The sequence below is a fragment of the Alternaria novae-zelandiae genome (assembly GCF_023758075.1).
Source record: "Alternaria novae-zelandiae strain BMP 2774 chromosome Unknown scaffold_3, whole genome shotgun sequence".
Taxonomy (NCBI): Eukaryota; Fungi; Ascomycota; class Dothideomycetes; order Pleosporales; family Pleosporaceae; genus Alternaria; species Alternaria novae-zelandiae.
The window spans coordinates 931339-944285 of NW_026056963.1; the positions used below are offsets into that span (position 1 = coordinate 931339).

The window sequence follows — 12947 nt, forward strand, 5'->3', positions numbered from 1 at the left end:
AGCACCTTGGTTGCGCAACTGCTGCGAGGCAGCCCGCGCCGAGACCCTACATACCGCGGCGAGCGAAGCCATGGGAAATCAATTGACGGGCGGAGACAATGGCAGTGGGAGGGTGTTGAGCGACGGTGCCGATCTGCTGGCCGAAATGTTGGGCGGAACAAGCTTCGGAGGTGTCGAGCGGGACGCGCTTGGGCCGCTTCTAGCTGGACTTTTTCCCGATATATCGCGAAGACATCCACGCCCACGTACTGCCGCATTAACTTGCTGGAGTATGCAAGGTGTATAGCGCTGCATCGAAACCCCGTATCACTGCACTCACAATGCCCGCCTTCTCCCGGGGCTTTGATGCCTTCCTGCGCCAACACACCCTCCGCCTCCCCTCATCCCTCCGCGCCGCCCTCTTCGGAACACGGGAATCGTTCTTCACACCAACCACGATACGGACGATACGGCAGAACCGCTCCTTCACATCCTCCGTACTCCGACGCTACCAATATCCCAAGACCAATGTAGTCGCACCGAAACCCAGCTCATTCGTGAGCAGCGACCCCGTCCTCCGCCAAGTCGTCCAAACCCGCCAGCCAGTCCTCCTCTACCAAGCGCCCAAGAACAAGTGGTACTATTTGAAGGTGTACGGAACAGGAGCATTATGGATTGGTGTCGGTGCCTTCTCGATCAAGTTCAATGACGACATCAAAGACAACGGACTATCCTTCTTCGTACGACCAACCTATGTCGTGGTAGGAGTTGGCTTCATTATCATCGGCTGCTACATCTGTACCGCGCCTAGCAACCGTATGCGCGCACTGGAAATCCTTCCCAGTTTACAAGGCGGGCCCATGCAATTGCGTATGGTTGTCAAGCCAGTGCCGTGGCTGAAAGAGCGCGTCATATACACAGATTTGGGGAAAGCGACAATAAGTGAGAAGACGGAGCCCATGGTAGCTGAGCTGCTCGAGGCTGAACGGTTCAAGCGCCAGAAGCTTTGGGATGACTTGGGACACATGAACATCGCGGCGCGTGCGTGGGAGGGTTCCGCGCGCTGGGTACATCAGAAGTGGACTAACTTCTTTTTGAAGTTCAAGTTCGCCGTGCTGAGGTTTGGCATTGCGAAGGTCAAGGTCAGGGGTGATGAGTGGAAGATTGACTGCTCGGGGTACTTGCTCGAGAACGGCAAAGGTATGTTTATGTGATCACAATCCTGAGATGAATATTAACCAAGACAGCTGTCGATCGAATCATACCTGAAGAATAAGACGTCGCGCACACGTTCAAGGAAAATACTCTGAAATGGTTTGAGGAAGTCGTTCCTAGTGTTCACAACTACGAGCTCGCTGAGATCGAAGAAGCGCTAGCATTATGGGTGGCGACAACTCCCGCTGACCTTGGAAGTGTCCGTTGTTGATACGACGGCACACGATCTATTACGAATCATGGTAGTATATCATGTACAAGATATGTATATAACGGCAAGCAACTGTAGAATACTGTAAGATACCGGGCCCGCGCTATTTGCAAAGCGCAATGCTGTCGATAAACCTCTAACGTACGTCTGGTGCATTGAAACGCAGGATCGAATGCTTCTTGCCACCCGCTCAGGATGACGATGAGTAACGAGGTGTACGCTTTCGCTCCTGTCCAATTCTTCCACATCTTGCTTTCCGCCTGTTTGTCAACATTGTCTACGCAGGCACTCGTGGCTGTGTTATGGCCTGGATTTGCTGACAGGGCTGAGAGAGACTCCTGCGTCCAGAACTAGCCAGCTCACCTGCCTGCAGCGTGACTACATACAACCTTGAACGAATGGGAGATCTAGGACTGGGGCCAGCCCCCCTGCGCAAAATCACAGCCACAACGCCGACTGACGTAGGTCGTCGTTCCATGGTCCATGGAGCACTGAACAAATATTGAGCGGGTATTCGAACCGTCAACTCGTCCACTCTCGCAACTGCCCAACGCTATATTGACCATTCGATCTGTCAACAACAAACGATGCTACCGAATACCGACGGAAAGCCCCTCTAGCCTGGCATATAAGGCCTTGCACATACCCTCTCCCTCTTTACTGTTTCTAGGCCCGCCCACGACTGACGTCATACGCGATCGCCCTCGCTCCCCAAGCATGCGAAAGTCTCGCTCCACATCGCACCCGACCCCAAGGGCCTCCTCCGTCCGTGGTGGAGGCCCAAAACCAAACAAGAACAACAGTAGACCCGCAGTCTGGAAGGAGTTGGAGGCTTGGAAGCTCACCTCGTATGGGCCATGGACTGAGGCATTAGTCAAGAAAAGTCTTCGATTTCATGTGGACGAAGCCCGGTACAAATCTGCAAACGGAGATTACCGATGTAAGTGACTACAGCTGCCAAAGTGGGAACATCGCTGATGAATTATAATAGCCGTCGTTAAGCTTGAGGTACTGGATGAGGACAATCACGAGTTCGATGCCTCGGGAGTCCTCATAGGACTCGACCTAGTTCTTACCGCGGCACATAACGTTCGAAATTCTGGTGGAGAGAACAATGTCTCTCGAGCAGTATCTATCAAGGCGTACATTGGATACCATCTTCAAGGCTCCTCGTTGAAAGGAACTGGTGTTCAACAGCGTTTCGGAACAACCGCCATAGTGCTTCAAGAATGGAAACGCTCTGGATTCGCTTCGCAAAACGACATGGCTTTAATCAAGCTCGAAAACAAGTTCACGCAGGTCACACCAGCTTTGTACCAGGCGCCATCATTACCGGTAGAGACAAGAGTGCTCGTCGTAGGCTATCCTGGCGAAAACAAAAAGCAAGTCCGCGGTTCATGTCCACATTGTCAGACAGCTGGATGCATGTATGAAGTGGTGGGCGAGGCTAAGCAGGCGACCGAAAAGCTGTTAGAGTATAAGCTATCGACCGTAAGCGGTAAGTGCCAACCCTGAGATACATCTAGGCTTTGGAGAAATGCTAACAGGAAGGTCTAGGCAACTCCGGAGGTCCCATCTTTCTCGACAAGATGCCGAGAACAGTCATAGCTACCCACACCGGCGCCGTCCTCGATCGAGTAGGAATCAATCAGGCCACTTTAGTGGACGTCGACTTCATCGAAGCAACCAAGACTTTCCTGAGCATACCACATTCATGTTCTCATCGCCATGTCCGGATGAGCCGGCAAGGTGGTAGTCGCTTCTGGAGTATCTCTTTGTCGATAGAGGTCATACCCGGTATCACAACCCCCATGCCTTCCAGATCCAGAAACCAGGCATAGGCCTGTCGCGCCTGCCATGTCGCATACCAAGGACAAAACAGGCTGGGCCAAGGTTTCGCAATCGAGCCCGTACAATGAGGAAGAGGTGTTCGACATGGTCTCACACCGTGATCAGCCATGATACACAGCACCTGAAGCTCATCGATTCAACACACATTGGTAAAGTCTTCGACTGCCATGGCAGCGTTCAACACCCTGTCACATCGCGATCACATATAGCGTCCAGCAAGCTCACGCACTCGGTTTTCGGCTACGGCAAGCTGTATCCTTGCTGTCACACTTCCTTCCCTTCACATTATACCCCTTGTAGATCTCTTGATCATCGCTGCATATTATGATACCCCCTTTTCCATTCTTCCCGTTGTTTCTCGGTGGTCGTTGTCAAGGAGGCAAACAGGAACTATTTAGCGAACGATGAACGTGTAGCAGAATGATTCTCGAGATTTTGAGTGTGTGCGATATCAGTTTATGAATTCTTAGACAGTCTAATCGCAGTGTGTATTTCTCTCTTACGTGCCACAGTCTTCTTTCATTTCCACGCCACTTGGGCATGTCGTCCATACAGTTCGTGTACCATGTTACTGAAAACAGACGGCCTTTATCTTCCATTTATGCCTTGATGCTGGGTCCAACCCCGAAATTCCACACTCTCAAAACCCCACATCCAGCCAATACCCCGTACTCCCCTTCCCCTTGTAAAACTGCGTGTATGCACCTATCGTCGACCTATCATCCTTCATATTAGCACACCCCCCTGAAGATCTCCTGTCACAACCACTTACCCGGCCATCTGCTCCTTATCCTTAGCCTTCTGCCAATCCTTCCATCGCTCCTTCTCAGGCAGCGTCGCATCCCGCCAGCGCTCTTTGCCTGGCTCAACGGATTTGGAACGGCGGGAACCGGAATGAATATGCAGTTTTGAACGCCAGGAATGTGAAGAGGAGGGACGTTCTGGTGTTGATGTGGGGGGTTTTGAGCTGGATGTGGATGTGGATGTGGATATGGAGGTTGTGGATGCGCTTGTTACGTTTACGAGGGGTGTGGTAGGATCTTTCTTCTCGGTGGACATTTCTGGGACTTGAAGTTTGGATGGGTCTGTCATTGTGGGAACGATACGTGTGTAGTTGAAGGGGAGAAGTGCGGAGATGCAGTGATGGGGACAGTAGGGAGGGTATATGGTGGGATGAGAGGTGAACAGGTTTTATTGTAGCACAGCGCTTACTATCTACATAGTATCGGTAGGGTATAAGTTGTTGATCACTGGTCGTGGCTGTGAAATCTCACTGTCTGTGAGACGGGCGTAAGGCGTCCACAGGGCTGAGTCCACTAGCCGCCCCCAATGTTGCGGTTAGTGTGGCGCTGTGGCTGCGACCGTATCGGACCGACTTGCGATCTGCAAACTGTATGTACTTGATGTAAACATTTCTTACTGACCATACACTACTTTACTCTGCCAGCTCCACCTCATCAAGATTCTTCCGTATAAACTTCGTCACGGCATCCAACCCCTCCTTAATAACGTCCGTCTGATTAACAAACCCGATCCTAACATACCCCTTGAACTCCTCGCCGAAACAAGTATTACCAGGCACAAACATGACGCCAGTAGCCTCCAGTAACTTTTTGCAAAAGTCCACAGAGTCCACTGCCTTGCCTTCTCGGTGGAACTTGACGAAAGCCGTAGTACCAGCCACAGGCTTCACCCACTCGCACTCATCCTCGTTCTTGAGTTGGAACTTCTCCAGAAGAGCCAGATTGGTTCTCGCGAGTTGGATATTGCGGGCTAGTAGACTGTGCACTGTTGACGAGTGAAGAGCGTAGGCGGCGATGGCTTCGTCGAAGTAGGACACGGAGATTGTGGTGTAGTGCCGTGCTGAAGCGATCTTTTCGATGATTTCAGAGCTGCGAGATGCTATCCAGCCGATGCGGATGCCGGCGAGAGAGTAGGCTTTTGACATGGAACCTGTGACGATGACGTTCTTGTAGCCCATGGACAGGAGGGAGGGTGGAAACTCTTTGTCTATTGGGATGATGGAGTGGAATAGAGGGCGGTAGACTTCGTCACTCATGATGGTGATGTCCTTTTCGGTCGCGATGTCGATGAGTTCTTGGAGGAAGGTCTTGCCTAGGATGGCGCCGGTGGGGTTATTTGGGTTGTTGATGATGATGAGCTTGGTGTTGGGCTTGATGAGCGTCTTCAGCTCGTCGATGGTTGGTACCCATTTGTTCTCTGGCGTTGCTTTCCATAGGTCGACTTCGGCGCCCAGTTGCTTGGGCACTTCGTAGAGAGACTGGTAGGTGGGGTAGTGACAGATGACATGGTCTCCCGGTCCGACGAGGGAGTATGCAGTCAGGTAGTTTGCTTGGATGGCGCCAGGAGTGATGAGGATGCTTTCTGGAGAGAGGGGGTTTGTGACCTTGGCAGAATATAGTCTTGCCAAGTTGTTGCGCAGGTCGTCACTTCCTCTGATGGCCCCGTAATTCAGGACACGCGAGGTGTCGAAAACCGGCTGATCTTTGTTCTCTGACAGCTCGCGTAGCTGATCGACGGAAATTGAGGCGCAACACGTCTCGGCGATGTTGTACTTGCATTTTGTCTCGTACGCATCCATCCACTGGGCATGTTAGTCATTTCCCCACGTGGAGTGCGAGATGCGGGGAATGACATACGGACTCGACGGCGAATTCTTCAATTTTGACCATTCTGGCTTGTGAGATAAAAGGAGATCTGTGACGGGCGGAAGAGCGCAGAGAGGTTTTAGACGAGATAGTCTTTATGTCTCAAGGTAGCTCTGGGGATTGACATAGGGCGCACATGATGGCCTCTCGAGGTTCCGCTGAAGCGGGCGAGCTAGTTGCTAGAGCGCTCCGACGGCTAGGTTGGGCTGGCAAGAGCGCGTCGCCGCTGATGGCGCGCGATCACGTTGATCGTCGCGTTGCTAGAGACGAGGCTGCTAGTCGCGTGATGCATATCCTTGAATGCTCTTCTGCATGTTGTGCCAGATATCGATGATGACGAAGACCATGTTGCCTGCATCACCTGTTGGCGTGTGCCTCGGTCTAGCGGTCCGCCATGGTGCTTGGCTGGAGACAGCCCAGCCTCCACGAATCAGCGTCGCCGCAGGCCGATGATAGCAGCACTGCCATCATCTGGCCACCCGTTGCTACCTGTTGTCCCTCGTCACCATCGCGAGCTGCCCAGCTCTTGCCGTTCCTTTGACTTTGACAGTCACCTTCCGTCTCGTCACGTTACTCTCGAAAGAAGCAGGCACACGACAACCTAGATAGCTATCGCATACATAGCTCGTCCCGCGCCGCAAACAAGACGCGATGCGCCAACAGACCTGGGCGACGTCGCTCGCCGCCTTGCTGGGCCTGGCATCGACGGCGACGGCCCACAAGACGTTCGCCAACTACACCCTCGCCGATTCGCCACAGGATCTCTTCTCCATCTACGGCGACCGACCCGATGGCTGTCCGCCATGCTTCAACTGCAACCTGGAAGACTTCAAGTGCAAACAGTTTGCCGACTGCAGCAAAGCGAACGGGAGATGCAACTGTGGACCCGGATTTGGAGGCGAGGACTGCTCAGAGCCCCTCTGCGGCGCCCTGCCCGATGGCAAGAACCGCTCACCACGCGGAGGCGCAAAGGAGTGCGAATGCTCAGAGGGCTGGTCTGGCATCAACTGCAACGTCTGCCAGACCAACGATGCCTGCAACGCCATGATGCCGGATGGAGAGGGCGGCGTCTGCTACAAGGACGGCCAGCTGGTCAAGGAGAACTTCCAGATCTGCGACATTACCAACAGAAAGATCCTCGACACGTTGAAGGACAAGAAACCGCAGGCGACCTTCTCTTGCAATGCCGAGTCGGAGGAATGCAACTTCCAATGTAAGCTCCACACCCTCCACCCTTCATTCACAGCTAATCATCGCAGTCTGGGTCGACCAAAGGGAATCCTTCTACTGCGCCCTCGACACGTGCTCCTCCCACTTCACCGCCGAATCCGACCGCAACATCACGAAATACCGCTGCGAGAACATCAAGTGCGAATGTGTCCCTGACAGGATGCTCTGTGGAGAAGATGGCTCCGTCGACATTGGCGACTTCTTGAAGGAGTCCATCAAGGGTCCTGCTGAGTTTAGAGGCATCTCAGCTATCAACAGCAAAGACAGCGGAAGCATTTTCTCAGAACCTGCCATGAACGACCTCATCTCGAGCATTTTCGGCGACGAAAGCATCTTCCTACAATGCGACACGGGCGAGTGTCTATACCAGACTGAAGTGCCAGGCTACGAGAGACCCATCAAGAAGATCAACACTCCCTTGATCGCTGGTGTCATTGCAGGGATCGCACTATTCATCGTGGCGGCTATCTTAGCCATCTGGTACATTACCCACCGCGCTGAGAGCCATCGATACGGTCCCATCCACCTGTCGGACGATGAGGAGGACGAGGATGCGAAATTGCTCGCCGACCACAAGCCAGCTTCCTTCCTCTTCGAGAACGTCGCCTACAACCTGAAAGGAAAGCAGATTCTGTCTGGCATCTCTGGTGCTGTCCACCCCGGAGAGCTCTTGGCTATCATGGGTGCCTCTGGTGCTGGAAAGACTACCTTCCTTGATATTTTGGCCCGCAAGAAGAAGATTGGAACCGACAGTGGCGATTTCTATATCAATGGCGAGAAGGTCCGCGATGACGAGTTCAGGAGCGTCATTGGTTTCGTCGACCAGGAAGACACCCTTTTGCCTACCTTGACTGTTCACGAGACGATTCTCGACTCTGCATTGTTGCGCCTGCCCAAAGAAATGAGTCGCATTTCCAAGGAGCAAAAGGTAGAAGACGTCGAACGTCAACTCGGTATCTACCACATTCGCAACCAGAAGATTGGCTCTGAGGAAAGCGGTCGCGGAATTTCCGGTGGTGAGAAGCGTCGTGTCGGTATTGCCTGCGAACTTGTCACCTCGCCCAGCATCCTCTTCTTGGATGAGCCCACAAGTGGCCTGGACGCCTACAATGCTTTCAACGTCGTCGAGTGCCTTGTCAACCTGGTCAAGAACTACAACCGAACTGTCGTCTTCACTATTCACCAGCCACGCTCCAACATTGTCGCTCTCTTCGACCAACTGATACTGCTTGCGAAGGGCAGAGCTGTCTACTCTGGACCATTCGAGAACTGCCAGAACTACTTCGACGAGCTCGGCTACACCTGCCCACCTGGTTTTAACATTGCCGACTACATCGTGGATCTTACCATGCACGCGAGCACAGCACGGAAGCCCATCGACGAAGACAGCTCGCTCTTCAACCGTGATCTCAACCGCGACGGACTCACTACAAGCGCAAGCAGTGCAATTGCTGTCAAGTCCATTCCTAGCATCAACACATCGGAGCTTGAACGAGACATTGCTGGTAGTCCCAGCAATTCTAGCATACTGCGACCCAAGAGCAAGAGGAGGACGTCTATTAAGCAGCAGCAAGAACGCGAGCTATTCACGAGGAAGAAGAACACTGCTTCTGTTAACGACGGTGCGATGTCCCCCAAGACTGATGATGAAGCACCCTACGATCGCCGAGGCGCTATCAAGGCCCAATGGATGAAGCTCACTCGTCAACAAGGCGGCGTGCCTCCTCAGATACTCGAAGATCCAGATGAGCTCCCGCCTCCTGCCAACGGCGCCACTGGAACAAACTTGGACCTCTTGATCAACGCTTACGCCTCTTCCGACATTGCAGCCAGAATCCGCGACGACATTGCTAGCTCGGTAGCCAGCGCAAACCAAGCCAACGGCACCAACGGAGTACAACAACCAAATGGTTTCGTTGCCGCAGGAAAGCTCAAGGGCTTCAGGAAGGTTGGTCTCTTTGGCCAGTTCAGAATCTTATCCCGACGAACCTGGCGCAACCTTTACCGCAACCCTATGCTCATGCTTACCCACTACGCCATCGCTATTGTCCTCGCCGTCTTCCTTGGCTTCCTCTTCTACGGTCTCACAGACGACATTAAGGGTTTCCAGAACCGCCTCGGTCTATTCCTGTTCGTCTTATCGCTCTTCGGCTTCAGCAGCTTGACCATCCTCACCGTCTTCGCCCCCGAAAGACTCCTCTTCACCCGCGAGCGCGCCAAGGGCTACTACTCCCCACCCGCCTACTTCGCCGCCAAGGTCATCTTCGACATCATTCCTCTGCGCCTACTTCCACCCATCATTCTCGGTATCATCGTGTACCCCATGACTGGTCTCATCCCCGCATGGCCCAACTTCCTCAAGTTTACCCTCTTCCTCGTCCTGTTCAACCTCGCAGCCGCAGCCATCTTCCTCTTCATCGGCATCGTGTTCCGCAACTCCGGTGTGGCTAACCTGATCGGCGTGCTAGTCATGCTATTCAGTCTCCTCTTCTCTGGCTTCTTCCTCAACAAGGAGAGTATTCCTGCTATAGCCAAGTGGCTGCAATCGGTAAGTCCCAACTCCCCCTTCCACGCACAAATCCATCTTTGCTAACATATACTCCCCAGCTATCAATCTTTCACTACGCCTTCGAAGGCCTCATCGTCAACGAAGTCAAATACCTCTCCCTCATCGACCACAAATACGGCCTCGACATTGAAGTCCCTGGCTCCGCTATCCTCAGCTCGTTTGGTTTCAACACGCAGGCGCTGTGGAAGGATTGTATTGGGCTGGGCGTGTTTGCGGGTGCGTTTGTGGTGCTGGCGTATGCGGCTATGCATTTGCTGCTTGTGGAGAAGAGGTGATGGGGTACTTGGAGAGTGTTGTTTGGGGATATTCTCTTTCTTTTTATCTAGGGGATAGGTGGAAGGCGCCTAGAATTCGACTTGCATATATGGCGTTTGGTCATTGGGACCCTTCTTTTATTGGATAGCAGACAATAGAGTACACATTGATCATGTGCAGATGACCAGTTTCTCGTCCGCAGCACATGCTACAATGTTGCGATATCCCTCATGGTGTCTCTACGTCATGCTGAAGCAGCACTGCTGTATGTGAATCAGTCCACTGCTGCTTCGGATAGATGTACATGCGTCTCAACCGTTACTTGCAATCTCGGTCGAGCGCAAGAGGACTTCCGGTGTTGGTATTCGTTGAGAACACTCGCCAATGCATTGACAACATGATGCTTATCGAACCTGGGCTTGTTGGTGTTGGGATGTCCAGCGAAACGGAGAAAAGGCCGACTTTAGATTGATGCTGACAGACTTTTCGTTGGAGGCAGATAGGTACCGCAGGTCCTTCCGCGTGGCACCTCCAAAACCCCAATATCGTAGACACGTGCAAAACGCTGGAGGTAGACAAACAGGCCAGATCACCTACAAGCGATACGCCCCTCAGTAATCAATCAAAATCTTCCACATAAAGTTCCAGAAGACGCGTGACAACGGCAGCCGTGTCGAGATTAGCCCAATTCAGCCGGAACAAAGATACAACACTCCCGCAGCATCGTCAAACGAGCTTCTTCCTGTAGGCGGTGGCGGACCGATTAGCCGGCGAAATACCGTTATCATGGCCTCATTAAACGCTACATTCTATCAGCACTGAGCAATACCGCTCACTATACTGCTTCTGTATCCGTTTCTGCCAGACAATGCTCCTGCTGAAATGCGCAACAGAGGTCAGGGCGCGCCGCTGGGCAACTGCACGAACGGCAGCGACCCTTTGAGGTGGTGCAAGATGTCAGTGCAGTGCAGTACCCAACATATGTACTCCTCAGCTCCGTGATTAATGGAAATATTCCTGCTTGCTCCACGTCTAGTACAATTAATACTCTGCGATTCTTCAATTCTCCCTACTCCTCACAGACATTGACATACGTTGCATTATCGCGCTGAAGCGGAAGGTGTACTCAACGCGGGAGCCGTCCAAAAAAACAGTGGAGCAGGAGCAACGGTCTTCCTAGCCTCATTGGCGGCTCATCGGGACGTCATAACGGAAAATGGGAGCGACGCTATCCAAATTGTGGTCCTCGATGAGGGCCGCCGTGACGGGCGCTTCGGGAAAGAACAACAATACACTACAACATCAACAAGCTAGCAGCCAACAAAAGGACGAAGAGAGCGACACTTCTACATCAAACCAGGCCCCAGAGACTTTTGCAGCAATGTCTGGAATCAAGAAGTATGAGATTACAGAGGTACGTGGATTTGGTTTCCTTGGGGTGCCTGCTTTGAGGTGGCGTAGGAGGGGTACTTGGGTGGCCCAGCCCCGCTGAGGTCATATAGCCGCGTCTTGAGCATCGCAACACTACACTTTATGTTTGGCCTATCGCTCACAAGACGCATAAGAGCGACGCGACACTTATTCCCATTTCCAAGAGGAATTCACTCACTAACAATCACCCAGCCATGGCTCAAGACATACTACTCCCTAGGCGAAGGCCCCTTCTGGGAAGAGGAAACAAACACAATTCGCTTCATGGACATTGAAAAGAAGAAGCTACTCCGCGTGGATGTGGCCAAAGGCCCTTCCAGCCTGACTACTGTCAAGGACTACGACATATGTGTATGCGCTACCGCAGACATTGAAGGCAACGACTCCGAGTTCATCTTCGGCGGCAAATACGGCTACGGCATCGCCAACAAGCAAACCGGCGAATACCGATGGGTCAAGAAAGTCTGGTCTGAGGATGAAATCTCAGCTAACAAGCACGAAAACTTCCGCGGCAATGACGGCGCTGTCGACTCTGCAGGCCGCTTCTGGTGCGGCTTCATGTTCGACCCCATGGTGTCTGAGTGGCGCGAGGATGGCGCCGTGTTCCGGTTAAACCCCGATGGCAGTCTCGATCGCCCAATGAGCAACATCGTGATCCCCAACGGAACGACGTGGAACAAGAAGGACGATACCATGTACTTTGCCGACAGCCCTACAAAAACTATCTGGCAGTTCGACTTTGACCCCAAGACAGGCGAGATTAGCAACAAGCGTCCGTACTTCACCATGCCAGAGGATGAGCGCTACGGAAAGGGTGCTGTGCCTGATGGTCACTGCCTTGACGAGGAGGGCTACATGTGGACTGCTCTTCACGGTGGGTGGCATGTACTGAGAATCTCGCCGCAAGGTGAGGTTGTGGCGGAGATCAAGGTGCCTACCAGCCAACCTACGTGCCCTTGCTTTGTTGGCGAAGAGCTATTCATTACTAGCTCTGGCGGTACGAGTGGAGAGAATGGAGGGCCGGTTGATGAGCATGCAGGCAGTTGTTTCAAGATCAATGTTGGTGTGCGGGGATTGAAAAGGTTCAAGTTCAAGGGTGGAGCGGCTGTTGAGGGCGGAAAGGAGAATGGGAAGGTTGTTGCAGAGTAGGATGGTGTGAAGATGCTACATAGATGGATGGGCGTGATGAGGAACACATCTCGAAGCGATGCGTCTTTCCAGACATAGCAGATGTAGATCACCATCGGAAGTATTTGGAATATGGCCTACTCCGAAGCCCTAGATGATCGAAATCGCCTACATACGAGATCAGTGATCAGTGATCACTCCTTGATGCAACATGACCGATATGATGATACCTGCATGCTGTAGCAGATATGCAGATACGAAAGGATTCAAGATGCAACTGAGGTCACTCGATCGCAGTACGCTAAGCTAAGTCTGGGTGAGGAAGGAGTTAACGACCGGTTGCGATCGAGACGTTATCGCTTACCCCTGCGATACCACCATGACATCGCCTTAGGAACAGAGAGAACGA

At 52.7% G+C, this 12947-nt stretch overlaps 5 protein-coding genes across 5 annotated transcripts; 4 read left to right on the forward strand and 1 right to left on the reverse strand.

Annotated features, from left to right (window-relative positions):
- Nucleotides 1–320: 320 nt before the first annotated feature.
- Nucleotides 321–1255, forward strand: J4E88_002286 (uncharacterized protein; the record flags this gene model as incomplete). The annotated part of the gene is made up of 2 exons (XM_049395951.1): nucleotides 321–1179; nucleotides 1227–1255. 2 exons carry the CDS (start codon nucleotides 321–323, stop codon nucleotides 1253–1255), a joined length of 888 nt encoding a protein of 295 aa, XP_049258355.1.
- Nucleotides 1256–2122: 867 nt separating this feature from the next.
- Nucleotides 2123–3246, forward strand: J4E88_002287 (uncharacterized protein; the record flags this gene model as incomplete). The annotated part of the gene is made up of 4 exons (XM_049395952.1): nucleotides 2123–2130; nucleotides 2161–2345; nucleotides 2397–2903; nucleotides 2963–3246. The coding sequence occupies 4 exons, from the start codon at nucleotides 2123–2125 to the stop codon at nucleotides 3244–3246; spliced, it is 984 nt and encodes a 327-aa protein (XP_049258356.1).
- A 1445-nt stretch (nucleotides 3247–4691) lies between these two features.
- Nucleotides 4692–5949, reverse strand: J4E88_002288 (uncharacterized protein; the record flags this gene model as incomplete). Its single annotated transcript, XM_049395953.1, has 2 exons — nucleotides 4692–5861; nucleotides 5917–5949. 2 exons carry the CDS (start codon nucleotides 5947–5949, stop codon nucleotides 4692–4694), a joined length of 1203 nt encoding a protein of 400 aa, XP_049258357.1.
- Nucleotides 5950–6576: 627 nt separating this feature from the next.
- J4E88_002289 (uncharacterized protein) lies at nucleotides 6577–9999 on the forward strand (the record flags this gene model as incomplete). Its single annotated transcript, XM_049395954.1, has 3 exons — nucleotides 6577–7138; nucleotides 7185–9703; nucleotides 9763–9999. 3 exons carry the CDS (start codon nucleotides 6577–6579, stop codon nucleotides 9997–9999), a joined length of 3318 nt encoding a protein of 1105 aa, XP_049258358.1.
- A 1361-nt stretch (nucleotides 10000–11360) lies between these two features.
- J4E88_002290 (uncharacterized protein) lies at nucleotides 11361–12559 on the forward strand (the record flags this gene model as incomplete). The annotated part of the gene is made up of 2 exons (XM_049395955.1): nucleotides 11361–11393; nucleotides 11603–12559. The coding sequence occupies 2 exons, from the start codon at nucleotides 11361–11363 to the stop codon at nucleotides 12557–12559; spliced, it is 990 nt and encodes a 329-aa protein (XP_049258359.1).
- Nucleotides 12560–12947: the final 388 nt, after the last annotated feature.